The sequence below is a fragment of the Nanorana parkeri genome, unplaced genomic scaffold, assembly GCF_000935625.1.
Source record: "Nanorana parkeri isolate BGI_ZX_2015 unplaced genomic scaffold, ASM93562v1 scaffold629, whole genome shotgun sequence".
Classification (NCBI taxonomy): Eukaryota; Metazoa; Chordata; class Amphibia; order Anura; family Dicroglossidae; genus Nanorana; species Nanorana parkeri.
The window spans coordinates 797965-820439 of NW_017306897.1; the positions used below are offsets into that span (position 1 = coordinate 797965).

At 43.5% G+C, this 22475-nt stretch overlaps 1 protein-coding gene across 1 annotated transcript in view; it reads right to left on the reverse strand.

The window, feature by feature from the left end:
* The window catches only part of PHF20L1 (PHD finger protein 20-like 1), a 105861-nt gene that overhangs the window by 50914 nt on the left and 32472 nt on the right, over positions 1–22475 (reverse strand). Inside the window, exons 5-8 of the mRNA XM_018563078.1 lie at positions 21567–21655; positions 18859–19060; positions 17668–17793; positions 16227–16309 (exon numbers count right to left, since the gene is read on the reverse strand). Of these exons, the coding sequence (XP_018418580.1) occupies positions 16227–16309; positions 17668–17793; positions 18859–19060; positions 21567–21655 (500 nt within the window). The remainder of the gene's footprint in view (positions 1–16226; positions 16310–17667; positions 17794–18858; positions 19061–21566; positions 21656–22475) is intronic.

The following is a 22475-nucleotide window of genomic DNA, read 5'->3' on the forward strand; positions in this document are numbered from 1 at the left end:
CGACGCCTCCGCCAAAAAAAAAAAAAAAAAAAAAAAAAAAAAAAAAAAAAAAAATCGATAAATGGTCACTCGCACTCCAACTTGATGCAAAGTCAATACCTTTATTGACTTTTAAAGTTTATGTTTGCCTGAAGAAGGAGCCACTTGGTTCCGAAACGTCGCTATAAATGTGACACTATCCCAGTCAATAAAGGTATTGACTTTGCATCAAGTTGGAGTGCGAGTGACCATTTATCGATTTTGTACTATTGACGGAGGCATCTGCGGTCGCATCGGCACCCGCCTGAGCTTTGGGTTCGTTTCCAGTCAGGAGTGCGGTGGGACCATTTATCGATTTTTTTTTCTCTCTATTCGAGATCGCAGTCGCAGACAGTGTGCACACTTGCTGTGAAGCTTTTTTGTGTGCTTTATAGCACATACAGTACTGTATAGTATTATTCAATCCAGCATGGCTCCACAGAAGGAAGGTGCAAAGGTTAGTGTTCACTCTCTTCATACTGTACTGTTCTTTTGTTTCATATTTTGTGGTTAAAAAAAAAAATTACATATGGTTCAGAACGGATTAACCCTATTCACATTGAACCATATGGGGAAATTTGATTCTGTTCGCGACCACGTTCGTAGGGGTCAGAACGGATTAACCTTATTTAAATTGAACCATATGGGAACATTTATTCGGTCCGCGACCAAAATCGTGGAATTAAGTTCATGAATCGAGGTACCACTGTATTTTCTCTTAGGATAATCAGGCAGAACTGGTCAATCTGTTTTCGGATACAGCATAAAACTGCTCACTGGATTCCAAAGAAACCCATGTGCATGACACCAAAGGGGAGACACAGTTCAGAGCAGTATGTCTGCAAAGGTTCTCATTCAAGCAGGTCATGGTATATCTGTAAAAAAGAAAATAACTTAAGGCGACTAGACTTGCTGTATTTTTCTTAAAGACGTTTCGCTGGTCATCCAACTAGCTTTCTCAATTCAGAATAAATTGAGAAACCATTCTGAATTGAGAAGGCTAGTCAGATGACCAATGAAACGTTCAAGAAAAACACAGCAAGTCCAGTTACCTTGATTTATTTTTTTTTACAGATTGTTCAGAGCAGTGGAACAGAAAAAGAACTGTACATATAAAATGTATTTTAGAAAAAAAGAAAATGAAGCTTCAGGAGTTCACATACAAGTCAACAAATTGAATCGGAGGTGGAAAATACCCAGTAACAAGTTAAAAAAAAAACAAAAAACAGAAAAGTTTAAAAATCAAATGGCTTAGTTAAAGTGGATTTCCAGCTCAAACAATTTTTTGGTGGTTTTGGATGGGTTAGGGAAAGATCAGAAGCTTTGTCAGATGTTTATTGCTACTTCTCAACTTGGGAGATTTTTTCCTTCATTTCCTGTCTAGGTGAATGCACAGGAATTGAAAGGAATCTCCCATAGACAGCAACAAAAACTGGCAAAGCTTCCATTTCAACCACACAATACCCCACCCCTACAAAAATAGCTTGCATGGAGATCCACTTTCTGGCAAGACTGAGGCCCAACCCAGCACACACCTGATATTTTTAGTTATTTACAAAACAGCCCCAGGAAATGTAAACCCACAGACAGGAAATGATTATACTTGTAGAAAAAGCAGTGGCTCAGAGAAAGTAAAATTTTACAAAATATTCCAGGAAAGCAGAGGAAAAACATGAAAGAAAAAAGCACCATGTTACCAGGCAGCAAGAAAAGCCATTGTTACCTAGTTACAAAAATCCCTATCGTCAATTAGCGGAAACAACATCTGAAATGGTACAGGGTTAAAGCCGGCACAAAAGCAACAATCCAATAGAAAACAACGTCCAATTTAGCTTTCACAAATCTAGCAGATAAATACCACTCAACATTTACATGTATCTGGGCAAAATAAAAAAAAACAAAAAAAGTTTTTGACTTGGCAGTAAAATCTGTTTCTGGGAGTAAAGGACACAGGCAGATTTAGAGACGACTGGGTAATATGCAGGTATTATCAGGTGATTGGACACTGGTCAGAGCTGTGATAAATCTCCATGTCTAAGAACAACCTTATCCTTGTGAAGAAGAAACAGTTCCTTCCATGAGTGTCCAACTCCGAAATCCACCTGACAGAGGTAATAGTGACAAAGAAGGCCAACTTGATTGTAAGGTTTGCCAGAAATATCTCCGATAGGTTAAAAAGGAGCTCTCTTGAGAAATGAAAGCATCAGATTGAGCTCTCACAAGGTTTCTGGAGGGCAACTAGGGGGAGCCACATGAGCAGCCCCTTGCACACGGGCTTTTACTAGGAATGCAAGTCAGATTGCCGCTAAAATAGGATAACCAAGGATGAAATTTGTCGCTTGAAAGTTCTCAGGAGTAAATGCTGAGACTGGAGAAAGGTTAGAACCCGTTCTACATTGTACTTTCAAGGATAAAACCTCCACTGTCCGCACCAAAGTAAGCCCTCCAGGTACAATGGCACATTCTTGGTCAGAGATGGACTGTCCGGAATGCAAAAGCGTAGGAATGATCAAATCAGATAGACCTCTATCCTTCAAGACCTTACTGTCAACAGCCAACTCATCAAAGCCAAAGATCGAGAAGTAGGATAGAGTAAAGGACCTTAAGACAGAAGGTTCGGACAGTCTGAATGCGCCCACAAGGAGTCCGCCAGAAGTCAAAGGATGTCCACGTAGCACACCCTTCTGGGCCAGCTGAGAGCCCGGTGGATTTCTGGAATGCCCTCTGCCCAAATTCTGCAAAGCAGATGAGGAAGGATATTCAAAAGAGGAAGGGCGTAGATCAGGGACAACTGATTCAACGGAGTCACCAGAGCATCCACTACGATCACATGCAGATCCATGGACAATGCGACAAATCTGTCCAGTCTATTGTCGACATGATGTTCTGCCCAGGCCATGATTAAGTCCGCTTCTCTTTGAATCGTATGACTTTTGGTTCCTCATTGATGGTTGATCTACGCCACAGAATTGTCAGACTGGAACTTCCTCAGCCACCCCTGAAGATGAGCTGAATTGCCTTCAGCTCCAGTACATTCATGGATTGTCTGGGTTCCCTCGTCAATTACATCCCATGTACAGTTGAGGTCCTAAGGACAGCTTCCCAGCCCAACAGGCTGGTGTCCGTCATCAGTACCGTCACTACAAATGGAAGGAAAGACTTTCCTGTCTCCATCACCAGATTGGAGATCCCTCAAGCCACCGAAAGTCTTGCCTTGGTCGACAGATGCAGAGAGTGAGATTGTTTCTCCCATGGAGCTAGAATGTTAAGCTAAAGTGGTCTTGAGTGAAACTGAATGTAGGGTACCTCTTTGATGGAGGCAACCATGAGGCCCAGAACTCTCAATTAGAATCTCACCGAGGGCTGATCTTTGGCTTAGTGAGTTCATACCTGCAAAGAATGGAGACCAAACCTTAGCCAAGGAAAGAAACATCCATGTCTGGTTAGTATCAAGGACATGACCCAAGTACTCCAGATAGTGAATTGGATCCATCACCGACTTATAAATGTTGAGGATCCACCCAAAATGCTGTATCGCCCAAACCATTCTCTGTACATCAGGCAACCGTCTGCACAAACTGGACCATAAACAGAAGTTAGGCATCCTTGATTCTACAAGGCAAAGAAATGCCCCTGCTTTAGAAAGACAATGACCGAATAAACTGATTCCAATGCGGAACTTACGAATCTGAAGAAACGTGTTAAGCAATTTCAAGTTCAGGATATGGCCCACCCCTTCATTTGGTTTCAGAACCATTAACAAGTTGAAGCCTCTGGAACCTCTCCTCCTAAGGGACAGGCACAATGACTCCTGATGTCAGCAGTACCAAAGTCTTTTTCTGCTGAAACGGTCATAAAGAGACAGATTACAAGAGGGCAATGAGCCAGAAGGCGGGCTAACAAACAGACCATCAGGCGCAGACTCCCTGGAGGTAAGCTCTGGCAACACGGAACACCCATCAGTAGCTGTGGAGCTGGATAGTCATTGTTCGCCCCCCCCCGAAACCCTTTTCATCCCCCATAAGTGAGGGACCCTGCAAGGGTACTCACCACCTGGAGCCAGAAAGGTTAATAAAGGGTCCCCAGAAACCAGGTTCCTGGAGTGCCCGCTGCTACTTTTCCTCCCAGTTTTGCAATACCAGCACTGCTGCACCTTATGCCTCCACACGTGTGCCCTGAAAGTAATGATGAAGATGGCCACCATTTCCACACATGCTCAGGTAGGCATTTGGTGCAGCAAAATGGCCGCTATGCCACTGCACAGATGGCCTCAGTACACAAATATGGCCACCACAGTGTAAACAGCACTGATGCCACCTGAAGACCACAGTCAGGCCACACAACTGCCTGCGCATCTATGGACAGGCATGGAGTTCCCAAAAATGTCCACCAAAACATGATGCCAGTGGGCTGCTATTCCAGGAGGGCTACAACTGCAGGGAGTAGCAATTCATAACAAGAGGTACAGACAGCATAGCAGGAACTGCTGAGATTCAGGCGCCAGCAGCAACCAGCTAAATGGAGGGAGAGAACCCCACCACCCTTGGCTTCACTTTGGACAAGAATACACCTAAGGAGTCTTCAGTGACAGGGTCGCAACGATGCAAATATGTCACTGCCCTGGACCTTTATAGCACCCTGCACCTAACCCAACACACTGTACTACTTCCCAAGGTGGGCATGTAACACAGGATCCAGTGCCTGAAGCAAGGTTATAGGCCTGCCCCACATCTTCTATACAGCATGGTCCAGGTACGGCCCCTGAAGCTGTTGCCGAGGGACACCAATCCAAAGGCTGCAAAGTCACCACAAAAGGTCAGGCACAGCAGGAACTTGCTTGAAGCATTGCAGGAAATAAACATAAACTAATTTACATTCCTCCAGTCACAGAGGAGACATGCATCACCAAAGGTCACTAGCAAAAAAAAATGAGAATATCTGAAAGTGGGAGGAGATGTGTACATGAGGGTCCTCACAGCTTTAGCCAATCGCCTGATAACACCTGCATATTACCCAGTCATCTCAGAATCTGCCTTTGCTCTGTACTGTCCTATCAATCATGAAAAACATTCAGTGCATCTCTTCAATACATGCAGAATTGACCATGCCAGAAATCCAGTGAGCTCTATTCTCTATTGGGAGGACAACCTCTGTTGTTGTGAAATCTGCTAGAGTGCTCCCTGCTGGACTATAGAACATGTCCCTCTCCTCAACTCTAACATTGGGAGAAGGGGTTCTATTGTCGAGCACAGAGAACTCAGGCAGGGATTACAATACTTCACGGGATTTCAGTGTAACACAATTATCTCACAATAGGAAGTTATACATGACATGGTGGTCAATCCGCCAATTTTTTGTACTTGCAGTGTGTAGGGGAAATGTGTATGTATTGCAAATACGTACTGAAAGTCTTTTTTTTGCCCAGACATACATTTAAGAAAAAAAAAAAACAGGGGGGAGGGGATTGCAGTATTTAAAGTGCTATCAAAGTGAATTCTCCCCAGCTCTATGTACTAACACCAAAAGACTCCCAGCTCTTCCTAATATCGGATTACTGAATAACTGGAAGCTCCGGTTTTAGATTCCTCAAGAAGTGTCACCTCCAGGGTTACCACTGGTTTGTTCAGATCTTTTATAAAAAGACAAACAACTTGGAAAGGTAAATCAATGCAAGACAAGGTTCGGACAAAAATCATGAATAATAGGACCTTGAACGTGTCACAAATGGTATCAAGAAAACTATTACATATATATTAAAAAATTACATATCATTGTTATTGTACAAATCCATAGTTTAAAAAACATGTATAAAAAAAACATACACTCCCAGTATAAGGATCCACATAGTATGTGCCCATACATATACCCTGATACTGATGAACACTAGTAGAGGGGGGTACAGTAATGTATTTCACAGGCAAATGGTCTGCTTCCTCAGGCTGCATGGGGAAACATATACGGCACCATGTCACAGTATATGCAGTATGTGTATACTGGGGAAACTGCAGGGAGCCAGAAATAAGCTGCATTAGTCACTTGCCACAGTGTTTGGATCAAAAAGTTCTTGCACACTACTATACTTCAATGCCAAAGGCTACCCAGGCAGATAGAGACTCATATGAGGGTATATATGATGATGCCTGATCCAATGCCCAGTTGAATTGTCAGTCAATTTTCCAAATATCAGAATCAAGACCAAGAGATGATAAATGTAGAGAAGTACTGGTGGAGAAGGCCACTCTGCTTTTTAACCACCTATTAAAGTTGCACCAGTGGCTCTCCTCCTTATAGGCCATGGATCAAATGGATGTCCTTATACATTGGATCTTTGGAATGGTCTTCCTGTATGATACAATACATATGCAATAACTTTCTTGATACCATTCATGACACATTAAATGCTCCATTATTCATGGTTATTTTCTCTTTACATATACAATCATGGCCACAAATATTGGCACCTCTGTATTTCTGTCAGATAATGCACCACTTGGGGCAGAAAACTGTTGCAATTAAATGTTGAGGCATTCTCATGTTTTATTTATTTTGTTTGTATTGGTATGGCACAAAATTAACAGCTTTGTACTAAACAAAATGACAGTTTTTTGGTAAAGCCTGTTATCAGAAAAAGAAATGAAGAAAATCCAGTCCCTACAGTCACACATGGTGGAGGTTCAGTGATGTTTTGGGGTTGCTTTGCTGCTTCAGGCACTGGATGTCTTGACTGTGTGCATGTTATTATGAAATCTGAAGACAACCAAAGAATTCTGGGGGGGCAATGTAGGGCCCAGTGTCAGTAAGTTGGGTCTCCGTCAGAGGTCATGGGTCTTACACAGCAGGACAATGACCCAAAGCACACGTCAAAAAGCACCCAGAAATGGTTTCAGACAAAGTGCTGGAGAGTACTGGACTGGCCAGCAATGAGTCCAGATCTGAATTCCATAGAGCTCCTGTGGAGAGATCTCAAAACAGCAGTTGGGAAAAGGAACCCTTCCAATCTTAGAGACCTGGAGCAGTTGGCGAAAGAAGAGTGCTCAAAATTCCTGTAGAGAGGTGCAAGAAACTCATTGATGGTTACAGGAAGCCATTGGTTTCAGTTATGAGAATGCCGAAACATTTGTCATTGCAACAATTTTCTGCGCAAAGTGTTGCATTATCTGACAGAAATGCAGGGGTGCCAATATTTGTGGCCATGACAGTATATTTGGAGATGTGGTGTCTTGACACGCTATAGAGTCAGCTTGTTTAAGTCTCTGCTAAAGATTTTCAGAAGAGCTGCAGTATGCAGGACTCATGTGGCAGCCGTAGAAGCCATGCCAAACCTGAAGTCAGTTTTCTATACCTTCCTTGTGTACTGGGATGAATTCAATTACGATCTTAATTATTCCTACCCAATGGAACAGACTCCAACCAAATCTTTCTAAACAGACAAGAATATAAATTTGGCAACTCTGGCAGGTTTTGCTTACAGTATTAGAGGGCTGGTAAGCCCCCATAAAGGGTGCCTAGCACTACCGGACCTCCATTCCCTCTTTGCAATAATGGAATAAATACATTATTGAAATAAAAAATGCCAAAAGAGCAGTAAATTAGAAAAAGATTAACATGTTGACCCAATAAATACAGGTCCAACTGCGGGTCTTATTATGGGCATATTTTTATTTCACTGCATTGATTGATGCAAATTTGAAGTAAAAACATACACTGAAATCAGGGGCGTAACTATGAGTGATGGGTCCCCCTGCTCCTCTAATCGCCTCCGCTAATTCCTATAATAATACAGAGTACTAACAGAAATCATAACAATCATTTAGCGGTACCCAAGCAATAAATACATTCATTTCCTCCACATGTATTGCTACCTGCATAAATCACTGGACAATGCAGGGCCCCCCTGTGCGTGATCTGCTGTGGCTATAGTTACAACCTTGCACAGCACACTGTAAAAATAAAAGGCTCTGGGGTCTGTTGCAAACACTTTATGCGGATTTTGAGAAGTAAATACAAATAACAAAAGCACCAGCCGTGAAGTGCCGTGGCTGGAGAACCAGTAAACTGTAATTGGTTAGCATTAAAAGAGCCACTAATGAATTTTACAAGTACGTATTTACTCAGACGGTCCACCCAAAATAATATTTCAGCTTTGGATAGAGACAAATGGGCTGCCGACTTATTTCTTTTAGGAATTCTGGCAGTGAGATCTACTTATTTCAGTTTGGAGGTACACTGACCTGCTACAGTTATTAGGAGAGAGGCTCTCCTTGGTAAACCTTTAACTTATTTTCCATAATGGTAAACAGAAGGGAAAGAGAACAACTCATCCCTGCCTCACTAGGATGACTTCTTCATGAGAACTCCGGGGGAGCTATAAGCAGACTTCAGACCCCGGCATCCCAACGGCTATCAGAAGCAAATGATAACATCATATTAGAAAATTTTAGGAAAAGCTTCTGTCGTATGAAGACATTTTCCAGCTGTCAGTAATCTAAGCCACAGCAAACTAAAATAAAATTTTAAAAAACACTCTTTGGTCCTATTATGCCTTAGAAAAAAAACTTTAAAATACCGCTAATTAGAGTGACACAAAACTCAGGAGTTACATTTAAAAAATGCATTCTAGTACCTTAGTTAGTAACAAAATGTTTTTTTTTTTTGTCTGGTGTGGAACGGACTGTGCTGGTGTGAACAGAGCCCAGAAATACCATAGGGATACATTGGCATGATTTTTTGGTCCGGGAACAAACTGTTCTGGTCTGGACATGATCCGGACATGGTGTGAACAAGCCCTGAATTGGTGTTGACACTGTCCTGCTTTCTGGAGGGTGGCTACTTTTATTCCCCATGGTCCCTGTGTGTGTTGTAATGTAGTCACCGCTCCAAGTTCACTCCCATGATGGATTACAATCTCAATACAAAATTAGGAAACTGAACATGAGATTGTAGTCCATCCTGGGCGTGAGTTTGGAGCAGTGACTACTTTACAACACACACAGGGACCATGGGGAACAAAAGTAGCCACCCTCCAGAAGGAAGGACAGTGTCAGCACAAATTCAGAGATGATTTGAGGATCTACAGCCGAGTGATACACAAATAAGATACATTTTTGTTAATAGTTAAGGTACTGGAAAGTAACATAGTATGTAAGGATGAATAAAGACCAAGGTCTATTGAGTTCAACCTATGCATGCGAGTGTGTGTGTGTATTTATCTGGCTTTACAACTTCCCATATCCCTGTAGATGTATTTTTAAGACTCAACTCCTGAGTTTAGTGTCACTTGAAAGATAAACAGTCATACAATTTTACACAGGTTGCAAGTCAATAAATACTGGTATATAAAAATTGAACCACGCTGTAAAAGAGCTCTATTACTGTGATGAACAACTAAAAGGAATATTAGTTGGGCAAGTAAAAGGAGTGCTTCTGCTGGACATGTGCCAAGTGCACAGAGTTATGCAAATAATTAAAAACAGATCTAGAGTTCCGAGTAGGAACAATAGTTATTGGAGAAGGCTTGGGATAAAGCCAGCACCACAAAATTACCCTTTTGATTTCCTGCCTTTAAAGTGACATTAAAGTCACATCCCCCCACCCGCCCATGCTGGTGTAAGGACTTACCTTAAATGATGCCTCTTGATCCGATCATCATCATCTTCTTTCCAGTAGTTTTCAGCTGACACTCCAGCGCTGGTACCGGTCTCTGATCCAGCGCTGACTGCTGTGTCTTCTTTGGCCCACAGTGTCTGTGCGGGTGCACGCTCCCGGCTGCGTTCATTGACTTACCCCGAGTCTCTCCTCTTCTCCCAGCCGAAGATCTCTACTGCACATGCGCCCACCCCATGATCCTTTACGGGTGCCCGAGAATCTTCAGATCTTCGGACGGGAGCCAGTGGCTGAGATACAGATAAGTAATAACCTGTTTGGTAACTTTTTTCTTTATGTGTTTGCATATGTCTACTGCTTGCTAGCAGTAGATAAATGCAAAAAAAGGTTTAATTCTACTTTATGGCTCTTACCTACCCAAGTGTTAAAGGATTAACCACTGCAGTCAATGGAAAAGCACTAAACTCTGATGGAAGAAGGGTGTACAGTAATGGCAGTGTGTTGGCAAAACTTTTACAATTAACCTTTCTCTATCGTCCATAGAGCGACACATGTACTGATTCAGTACTATGGATATATGGAGCCTCCCTCACGTGAACTAGGCAACAAAATTGTAAGCCAGCTCCTATAGCCCATATAACCCCTCCTATATCCAGCATGTGTCAGTTTTAGCTCAGCGTTCCAACTCTGCTGTCCAAAGCGGTTTGTGAAGTTTTCGTCAATCAATAACTTTTGGTGGATTCATGCTGAACCATTCAAGTCCTAGAGAGTCTCCCCAACTAGCCATTGAGTTCAGGCTTTGCCAGATTGCATGGCAGATTCTCTGTGGCAGTCCTCCTGGGTTTGATACTGCAAAGCAACCCTGGAACCCAGGCTGAGGGACACGTGTCTAACCGACGGGGCTTTGATGTCACAGCAGATGTGCTTTCAAGGTCAGAGCCACGGCAGTTCCAGCAAGATTGACCCAGTCCCTAAACAACTCTCACTGTATGTGGGTAAGGCTGAAGTTGTAGGCGGTCGGTGTTGGGTTTCCCGCCATTTCTGAATTAAAACTCCACACTTTTTTTTTAAGTTTTATAGCATATTATAGTATACCAAATTATGTAACATCTTGTTCTACTTTCGATGTAATGTTACAACTTTTTTTTCTAGTCTTGGCTTTATCTCAACAAGGACAATGTGTTGAGAGCCTTGCGTTCTTATTCTAGGTTGTGCAGGCTATTAGTTTCAGGTGCCCTGTTTTCAGGTGTCCCCACTGGGGTTCCCCAGACACTTGTATTAATATTCCCTCTACGTCCACCAAAATATTGTTTAGACATACTCTTTGCAGGAAATAGTTCACCCACTATGGCAGTGAGCACCTCTTAAGCTGTCCGGCAACAAGCCTTTCTCTCAGGTCTATGCTAGATGCCAGGTCTTTTCGTAGTCTTGCCCATTCCTCTTGTATGGACTGCTTTTTGAAGGTCCCGTGGTTACTGGATCAGAACCTGTGTCCCTCAATGATTGTATTCTTGAGAAAATCCTTTTCATGGAGTCCATTGAGGGACACAGGAAGCCTTTAACCTTTGGGTTATATTGCAGCCAACGAGAGGATTGGGCAATGAGCATAAACTTAAAAGGGTGAGACCTGTGTCCCTTCATGGACTCAAAAAAAAAAAAAAAGGATTTTATAACAAAAAATCATTTCATTGAAGGACTGAGGAAGCCTTTAACCTTTGAGACAACCAAAAGTAGTCCAAATGAGGGGTGTGCAAACAGCAAACCATCACTAACAGGCCCAAGATAACAACAGAAAACTGGGGACTGCCTGCAGCTGAAAGAACCACCTGAAGGAGCTTACACCCAGAATAAGACGAGGCGGAAACATTCATCTAGTAGAACATGACAATATGTGAACAGAAGATCTGGTGACAACCTTGCAAATCTGAGAAACAGATGCTTGATACCCAAAAGCCCAAGAAGCACTCACAGTGCAGTTTGACATGAAACAGTGGAACTTGATGCTTGAGATCATAAGCTATGATTGACTGACTGATGCCACCTAGAGATGGAGTAACAAGAAGCTGGTGCACCCTTTTGGGGTCAATCTGGGATGACAAAAAGGGAAGCAGTCATTCTGAAAGAAGCGGTGCCTAAAAGAGGAACTCGCACGGCTCGAATCGCATCCAAACAATAGTGGGAAATGTTCTTTTGGTGAACTGGAGCCTGACAGAGGGAAGGAACAATGCCTAACTGAGGTGAAAGGCAGAGACTACTTTGGGCAAGAAGGTAGTCCTGGACATCAACACCTTCTCATCCTGATACAAATTTTTTTTTTGGAAAGAAAAGGCTGTAAACTCAGACACCAGCCTTGTAGAAGTGAGGCTACATGAAAAAAAAACATCTTGTGGATGAGAGTAGAGAGCAATGTTGCTAATGTGTTCAAACAGCAGTACCAAATTTAAGTCCCAAGGAGTCAATGGGCAAACAGGGTGGGGGGAGATCTCCTGTTCAAAAGGACTTTATCAGGGAGCGAGAGGCCAACAGTTTCTAAAACCGCTTAGAAAGAGCTGAAACCTGACCATTGATAGATCTGAGAGCTAAACACTGATCCAAATCAGTTGCAGAAAGAAGTCTCATTCCAAGGAGAAACTCCTAGGGTGGAAGTCATCAGACTTACATCAAGTGAAGTATGCCTTCTATGTCTGATGATATACTGTACCTTGAGGAAAGTAGGCTATGAGCATCATAGCAATCAGACTACATGATGCTCCTCTATCCCTCAGAATCTAGACTATAACAGCCATGAGACATATGGGGGAAATGAGACAAGGGGCTTCCAGCAAACCATTTACAGCTACGGCCATCTGTTTCATGTGTTCCATATACATAGGATCAACCACAACAGTGGTTTAATGTTTAAGGGATTTTGACCAGTCAGACATGTTTGGCAAAGTAGCGGGATCACCCTCTTGTGAGAACAGAGCTCTAGAAAGGGTTTCAAACTGCTTATTAGTTGGGTATTTAAAGACAGACGTCCCTTCTACCGGAATAGTAAGCGCCATGTTAACACTAAACATGGCTGGATCCATAAACATGACTGGATCCATAGTGGTATTGGAACACTTCTGCACAAAATTCTGACAAAATGGATACAAGGCAAACAAGTTGTTTGCTGACCCAAACATGTAGCAGGATGCTTCCAATCTCCATAGAGAAATAGTTAGAAAAGCGTCTTTGCGTCTTTTGGAGTTTTAAATGACCAAAGACTGGAAACAGCACTGGTGGAGGCAACAGGCTCGCCCTCTAAATTCAGAGTGGTACCTGAGGACTTGCAGTGCATAGATCACCCTGCTTCTGCTTCATTCTTTGGAACTGTGCTCCCACCAACTCACCTGCTACTTCTTAAATATTTCCCCACCAGTCATCTGGAGGCTATGACATGAAGAAGCAAAGCCCTGCCTCCAGATTGGCTGCCTTCACACAGAGACACAGCACAGAACAAGTCATGAGTCAGTAACTGAGAAAAAAAAAATCAGCTGCAGGAAGACCACAGGCAATACTGGTGGCCAGTCCTCTGACTGCATGTATGAGCACAGCCTGCACAGTTCAGGTCCTCTTTAAACCCATGATTTTGTTTTAAATTATACGCAATTGAGTAAGTCTGAGTCTTACATGGTTATTTCTCAAATCCAAGTTGAGAAAAGGCAGGTTTCCGTCATGTGCACTACTCCTACTGCAGTTTAGAGGAAAGAGAAACACAATCCTCTGTGCCATTAAGGAAGAATGAAAGAGTGTCAGGAAAGTCTGGGCTTGCTCAGTGACCGCCACGTGCGCACATTCAAGCACGCACCTATGCCTGGACAAACGTGCATAGACATTTCTTACATTGATAGTCCTGCACATGTGCGCCCGGGATTATGTGATTAATGCGCAGGTATAAGAGCATAATTAAGCAAGGCCTGCCTATTTAAACCAGAGTTTCATTAGGGGAAGTCGCTGAGTGGTCATCAGCTCTGGCATGCTGTAACCTGACCTGTGCCTTTCTCCTGTGATTTGACCCAGCTTGTTTTGACTCTACGATATCTTGATCCCCTGGCTTCTGACTCTGGGTTCGTATCATGACTATGCTTCCTGGTTGCGGTTTTGTACCTTCTCTGCCTGGCTGTGCTTGACCTTGGCTTGCATCATGACTTCGTTCCTGGCTTACTCCCTGTGTACCTGTGTTGCCCGGCTGTGTCTAACCCTCAGCTTGCCTCTGACCCTGCTGCATATTAACCAGCTACAGACACTTGTGCTTCTACAACAACTTGAGCTTCTTCTCAACTCCAAGGATTACCGAAAACGAGGTGCAAGGGACGCCCTGCATGCTGGCCCTCCACCAGGTAGGTGACACTCAGATTCCTTGGATAAAAATATCACTCTCTTGGTCTTTAATAATCCACTTGGTTAATAAATTACATAATTGTCTTGCCATTACTACCTCATGCAGTAAATCGGCCAACAGTCAAGCAACTGTTGACATATCTTTGCTTCACCATTCAGTCAGCCACTGTACTGAAAACAATTGTGCAGGTTTGGAAGCTCCAACATCACTAGTTGTATACAAGTGCTGCATTGGTGACTCCATAAACATGGAAGCAAGGAGAACGACGAGAGCTTGAGCCTCTGAAAACTAGTCGGCAATGGCAGGTCCCATACTTCTATCCTGACAGAGACTTTTGAATACGTGATTTAAACTTGAACAATATAGGCGCACACGCCTGCTCCTGAGAGCTTACAATCTGACCTTGAATCCCAAAGCACACAAAAAAAAACCATAAAAAGCCTAAAATGTATCAGCTTTGGGGACAAAAGCTGAGTAAATTAAGTACTACTTCACATAATATTCCAATGAGTATTATATCTGAAACCATGTAAGAAAAGAACTGTTTAATGGGGTTGGTAAAGTTTAAATAATTATAATTGCCCTTTATTCACCATTACAAAAAATAAACATGCTGGTCTCCACTATTGTGGCTAATGAGTACTTATTTGCCACTTGAAGAGTCCCCAGCACTGAAGAGTAATAAGAATCTACATTCTGCTACCTGCATCTGCGGTATCACTCAATATAGCACTGTCAAAAGTCTGAATGGGACACGAAGAGGCTTATTAAGCTCTAAAGACAAATCTCTTAGCTTACCATGGTTGATAGCAAGTTGCGTCACATTTTGGCCTCTCATTTCTCAGGAACCCCCGTGGTGAGATATCCTGGCCCCTACATCTAGTTTTGCCCACCGCCTAGGCTGTTAGAAAGCAAACTGACTGGATAAAAAGTCAGCAAATAAGTTGGAAGTACAGCCAAAGGAGACGGCCTGTCTTAAAGTACAACTGAAGTCAAAACTTTTTTGTTTGGGATAGAGGAGAGGGATTAGAACACCTGTCAGATTTGTATTGCTGTCTGTGTCCCCGTTAGGGAGATTCACCTTCTCCATCGGTCCTGGTGACAGTTATCACTAAAAGTGAAAGAAAATCCCACATTTTGCTCTATCCAAAACTAAAAAAAATAAAGTTATGGCCTCGGTTTTACTTTAAGGGGCAGGGTGGAGCCAAAAACCAAAGTTATGGAATATCATCACTTGAAGCTCTAAGGGTGCATTCACACCAAAATGAGAAGGAAATCGCAAGTCAAAGGAGGGTCCATTGACTTGCCATTGTAATTGTGTAATTTCCTTCCGATCCCTTGCGTTGCAATCCGTTTTCAACAGATGCTAAGGAAGGACACAGGAAAATAAATGGGTGTGAATGGGGTTAGTTCACAACGGATCCGTTGTGTTGCCCTGAAAAAAGTAGTGCACGTTCTATTTTTTTATTTCAGCACAATGTAACATTCATTTTTCGGGGCCATTCCGTTACCATGCATTGAAAAACATATTGCAACGTAAGGGATCCGGTGTGAATGGGACCTTGCAGGCAGCAAAAAGTGGGCAATTTCACTCACAGGTGAATTGGCTTTCTAATGACACCTCCCAGCCACACAGGGGGGTGCATGCATGTATGTATATATATATAATTATATGAGCAACACTTGATAAATATGGCTCAGTGTATCTAGAGTTTATTTTCCCTATATAAAAACTATATAGGTATATACAGTAAACTTGATTTGTAGAGTTTTTCTGATGTGTAATAATATAATTACTCCAATATTTGAACACAGGTCGTTTACCTAAAACGTGGTCTCATTTTCCGTGAGCACTAAATGAACATAAGAGTGGCTGTAGCAGGTGGGTGGAGCTCAGAATTTAGGTGCAGAGACCTCCCGGCCAGAGACCCTGAGAGAAACCAGAACCCAATGGCCTTCTATGCAAAACTGAATGACTACTTCTGGGTGGACTCACCCTTTCATTAACAGTGCAGGAAACCAAATTCTAAAAGGTGGGAAACCCCTTTAAACAAAAGCAGTACGGGATTGGCAAGAGTCTGAACAACATAAAGACAGCTAGATAACACTGCCTTCCCCCTTGTGCAGTTGAAAAGCTTTGCAGCAGAACAGGCACTAGTTTTAGCTCGAGTAAGTTACAGCCCTGATGTAGGTCCCTGCTGGGATCTTGTTAAAGAATGACACTTTCCCAATTTCATACCTCCTCCAGCTTTAATGGCTTTTGAATGACTTGTGTCTTCTTTTCTGCATCATCCAATACGACAGCTTTGGACGCCAGTAAACCTTAACAATGAAGGAAGAGAGGTTAGAAATCTATTTAATGCAGCAAGCAAAAGGAAGTCACATGCAACCAAATTGGGATGCACCGATACCAGTGCCATGTGCCCAGATTATTAGGAAGTCATGCAACGGATCATGACCCATCGCATGGCCTCCTGATTGACTGTGAAGCCGGTGTTCTAGCCTCTAGCTGAGGCTACCTCGCTTCCTACCCAATCAGGAAGCTAGGATGTGATTAATGACGTGCCGCCTGGCTTCCTGATTGGTTAGGAAGCCAGGCTGCTTACCAACCAGTGAAGCCGGCTTCCTAGGCAAACAGAAAGCCGGGAGGCAGGTCATAACCCACTGCCCGGCTTCTTGATTGGAAAGGAAGCCGTCTCCATGTTCCCTCGGCACTTGCGGTCAGAGAGAGATCTTCCTCTGACCGGAAGTTCTGGTATCGAAGATAAGTATCGGAGCATTTGGGCGAGTAGAAGTACTCGCCCAAATACTCGGTATCGGTCCATCCATAAAACTAAATGTTGATTTTCTACTTTATCAGCTATTTTTTAGAGTCAATAGTTAATAGGACTGGGAGAAGATCAATGTTCCCCACCCATTCTCGGCACGAGCATCAATGATGCCTCATTATGCATCAGGGAATTTAACTGTAACTCAATGGGGTATACAGTATTTATAAAGAAGCTAAAGTGACATTCATCAAACATTCACTACAGGTGTATCATCTTGGAACATGTCCTAAATTACAGTGATTGATTCACCTGCAGTGAATGTCATAAATTGGTGAATGCCACATTGACTGGTTTATAAAAATGCTTTTATGAGTTTCTGCTCACCTAAATTAAATGTTAAATTTTTAAAGGGCATATAAGAATAAAAGAGAGGGGAAAAAAAAAAACTGACAGTAAGGAACGCCAACAGAAAGAGGCAGAGCGAAAAAGGATGAGAGAGAGAGACAGGGCCAGAAAGGCAGAGAGAGACAGGGCCAGAAAGGCCGACAGAGAGAGAGAGACAGGGCCAGAAAGGCCGACAGAGAGAGGGGAGAGAGAGAGAGAGAGAGAGAGAGAGAGAGAGAGAGACAGGGCCAGAAAGGCCGACAGAGAGAGACAGGGCCAGAAAGGCCGACAGAGAGAGACAGGGCCAGAAAGGCCGACAGAGAGAGAGAGAGAGAGAGAGACAGGGCCAGAAAGGCCGACAGAGAGAGACAGGGCCAGAAAGGCCGACAGAGAGAGACAGGGCCAGAAAGGCCAACAGAGAGAGACAGGGCCAGAAAGGCCAACAGAGAGAGACAGGGCCAGAAAGGCCGACAGCAGGAGCAGAACAGTGGAAGAGAGAGGCAGCAGAGAGACCGACGGAGTTACCTGTTATTTTATTTAGCCGGGCTCGTTTTGCTTGGAAGGAGCTAGCCTGGCTCATTTTCCTCTTAAGTACCAGATCAACATCTCTCTGTTGAGTGGGCAACTTCGAGACCTCTCCCGATGCAACTTCTGGTTTATAGAGATAATAGGAACCACCTGTTAGAGAGCGATAGGTAAAAACACAAAACATGATAAGTCTTATTAAAAATCAACTCCATGGAAAGCGTAGACAGGTTTGATATCATTCCCTTGCTGTCTGTGACCCCACTGGGAAGATTCCTTCTCACTTTCAGTCCCTGTGACACAAGGACAATGAAATAGGTGAACAGGACCCTCTGCGACAGGAAGACACAAACATTAAGAAAACCTGCCATGGTGAGATTTCTCACCACTTCCAGTCCCTCTAAACTCATGTCACCTAGACAGGAAAGAAGATCTCACCAATAGGGACACAGAAAGCAATAAAATGTACCAGAGGATCTAAACCGTACCCAATCTGTCCAAATCTTTAATGTCACCAAGGGATCCCAAAGAAGCTTATAAAGCAGATATAGAAGATCTGCTTCCTTAGCTTCTTCTCCTGGCTCTAATCATTGGAGAATGTACACATTGAAACCAGAAGTGGTGTAATACACATCACTTCAGGGTCCAGTGATAAGAAGAGAGATCAGTGGCTAGAAGCCTGCTGACCTCCCTCCAATCTGTAAGTGGAGACCTGCTGGGCTCAGGTGACAGGGGGGGACAGGGGAGCACAGCAGACGTGTTCTTGATATAACTACTCCAGGACAGGATGTTTTTTTGACAGTGGGTGGTCCTGAAGTAGGCAGGATTGGCGGAGGGGGTGGGCGCACACACCCGCACGCGTTATATAAGCAATCCATCGGCTCTACAGCTGCTGGACCACTTGTATGTAAACAGCCATCACTGAAAAACTTTATCCAGACTAAGCCAAGAAGCAATAAAAAGCCTTTTTTTATATTAAAGGTGCAGCCCTGTGCTTAACTGCCTCCGGGCCGGCCGTAGTAAAAAAACAGCCAGCCCGGAGCTCTCTAGATCTGAGCGGGCGTCTCTAGACGAGAGTGACAATACCTAGCTGTTCACAAATGGTGCTAGTCATAAAAGCTGGCAGTCTTAGACAAATTATACCGCAGGAGAGATTTTCTGTAAGAAAACTTAGGGGGAACGACGTTATACCTAGGTTCTGGCTGGATGTTGGCTCTTCCTCCTTGCGGAATAAGTCCAGGGGTTTAACAATGGCAGCGTCCTCTTTTTTAATGGACGTTTTATGTATTTTCCTCTCTTCTTTATCCTTATTGCTGTTCACACTGGTCCTCGGTTTGGTTGCAGGTTTATTCTTGGCCACTGCAGCTGCTGCTTTAACTAAGGCAATCCAGTCCTGGATGGAGAAAGCAGGTGTGTCAGAAGTCTTGAAAAACAAAACAAAGTAGAGTCACTCAAAGTATAGTTCATGACAGTATTTGGGAATGCAGCTACCCCTAAGGAGCTACGAGACCCAGCAAGAAAAGGAATAAGTATTTATTTTATTCATTATATTCTACAAAACAGAAGAGTAGTTAAAGACAATCCCATCACCTGACACTCCCAAAAGTGTTCAAAGCTGAGATTCTTTAGGCAGCTTGTAGCTCTTGAACACAACAGGAGACGACATAAGATCCTCAAATCATCTCTGAATTGGTGCTGACACTGTCCTTCCTTCTGGAGGGGGGCTACTTATGTTCCCCATGGTCCCCGTGTGTGTTGTAGAGTAGTCAGCGCTCCAAGCTCACTCCTGTGATGGGACTACAATCTCATGTTTAGTTTACTAATTTGTATTGGACCCCGCTGGATGCTGCTCTGTGTCCCAGCGGGGAGCGCTGTGAGTGGCCGCCGTCTCTCCTCCCCGCACCGCTCAGCAGTGTGGGCGGAGACAGCCAGCGCTGTCACAGAAGGCTGAGCTCTCCTCCGCTCGATCAGCCTCTTGTGACAGTGTGTGAGGATGGAGAGCGGGTACAAGCAGTCACTGATCGCTGAGTGTTTGTACATAATTGAGGACCTGGTATGGTTACTATATCCTCAATTATGAATGAATGGGAAGGGATCTACATCACCTCCTGTTCATTCGTGATTGTGGTTATAGTAAACATACTCTGTCCTCATGTTATGAACGAACAGGAAAACTCAGTATAGAGCAGGGGTGGCAAACTCAAATTCATCGGGGGCCGCATCAGCAGTATGGTTACCCTCAAAAGGGTCGGTTGTATAGGACTATGCATCTACTCTTTATCATAGTTGCCTCTGCATTCAGTTGCTACTGGTTTTAATAATAATTTAAGTAATAACTAGCCTTGAAAACATCCACAAGAAACTTTATTGGAGACTGCTCAGACTGCAGCACAAATCCCTAATCTGGCATTTTCAAGTGACAGCTGTCACCTAGTCAAGTTAATGATCAGGTGACAGCAGCTCCATGTAAACGCATGCACACCGCATGTAATGATACGTGATATGATTACATGCGTCCAGGGAGAGTGATTGATTCCTAGCGGAATGTAAACATATCACGTATCTTTACATGCGGTGTGCAGGCGTTTACATGCAACTTCTGTCACCTGATCATTAACTTAGGTGACAGCTGCCATTTGTAAAACGCCAATTTAGGGATTTCTGTTGATGATATGCAAATTACCGCAGACCATTCATATGTTAATATCTCGGCCGGTACCGGGACAGTGCAGGCTGCAGGAACAGCACCAGCAAGCTCCGGAAAGAGTACAGAGTAGAGAGGGCTGGGGGAGGAGGTGTTTCTCTGGCCTCCCCCACCAGCGCCCTCTAGTGTCTACTGTGTGGTAGTGCCGGCTCTGCTCGCTACCACACAGTAGACACTGCTCTGCACAGAGTCGGCATAGTGGACCGGCCCTGGCTGCTGTGCGGGCCACATTACAAGGTCCGGCGGGCCAGATTCAGCCCACGGGCCTTGTGTTTGCCACCCCTGGTATAGAGGATTCCTGTTCATTTAAAACAGGGTGCAGAAAAAGAGATTGATGTCCTCAATCTCATTTCCCTTTTAAAATAGAAAAAATCAGGGGTCTGTTTAGACCCCCAATCTTTCCCCAAAGCCCCTAAAAGTAAAGTAAAAAATAAAAATATTTAATAAAAATGAATAAAAATAGAATATCAAAAAAATAAAATGTTAAAATACATTTGAGAAATGTAAAATAAAAAACATTTCGGTTTCAGCCTGACATTTTTTTTCATTTTGCTTTCGTTTCTGTTTTGAAATTTTCATTTCGGTGCACCTCCAATTATAGTACTATCTCCTGTATTAGGATCAGTAGTTAGGGTCAGCGCTGCATCAGCAGTATATCAGTAATACATTTATAACTTCACAGTTATTTTGGGGGATGTTCTGAAGTGGAACTTCCCACCATCAGCTAGAAAACCACTCTGCTTTATGGAACATGTAGCAGTGGCGTATATCACTGTTGTGTCACTAGTTTGTGCTGCCAGTCTCCTTCAGTCCAAGATTAAACCAAGATCATATTAGAAATAATACGGTTTTTGTACTCATTGCAAAATCCTTTTCTTTAAGTCCATTGAGGGACACCGCAAGTCTTTCACCTTCCGGTTATACAGCTGCCTACAGGAGGATTGGACACTGACAATGGAGTCAGCCCGGAATAAACCCTCCTACTACCAGCTGATTCACTTTTTTTGCTAGTGTCCTTGGAGGACGGGCGTCTTTTCTGTTTTCTTCTTAAAGACTAACCTATTTTTTGCCAGCAATCGTCCTGTAGGCGACAGTATAACCTTCAAGTGAAAGACTACCTGTATCCCTTACCGGACGAGAAAGAAAAACGCGCTGGTATGAACAATTTATCAGAGCCGAGGATATATACACTTACCTGGCCTCTTGCATCCTCAGGCATGGATTTAATGTGCATCTTTTTTAAGCACCGTATGACCCCATCATAAAATTGCACAGTATAGGTTCCTAAAACAGTACAGAAATAACATTACCATTCAAAAGACGGAGGTACAACATGGATCGTTAGAGCTTGGTTACATGAACTGAGAAAGCGTACCAGGTTCTGGCCGGAACGGACTGCATCGCATTGCGGCCGGCTCACTATTTCGAGGGGGTCATCGAAGTGAATATCACCGTAGCCACGCCCTCTGGCCGCAATGCGCCTGACATTGTGCCTGCGGTCAGGTGCGATCAAAATGCTACAAGCACGATTTTGATCGCACCGGACAATGTGCCTTTCGATCCCGTGCAGGCATTCGCATTGCGGCCCGGTGGGGCGTGGCTACGGTGCCATTCACTTCAATGGCCCGCCACGCCCCCTCTGGCCCCACGAAATAGTGAGCCGACTTCAATGTGATGCAGTGCGTTCCGGCCAGAACCTGGTCGGAACGCACTGCATATGGTGTGAACAGGCCCCGAGAGAGGAAACCTGCCTGTTTAGTCAGAGCCTGAAAGGCAAGGATTTGTTTTCCGTTTTATTGCAACCTATTAAATAAAAACTGACTGCAAATCAACCTAAAAAAGGACTTTGTTGCCTGGACTACCTTTTTTTCCCAGGGAAGGTGATCCCCATTTGAGCTATACCCCCACACCCCTTAGTGACACAGCTTCAGAAAAAAAAATTTGCTTCTGAGGACCGGAGCGATTTTGCCATTTTTTGCAAAACTTTTTTTTAGAATTTCCACCTTCCTTATTCATTCCAGCTCCACATATTATATACAGTTTTTTTCAAGGACAAAATGGGCTTTAATTTGTGACATATGCATATAAATTCCTATATATATAT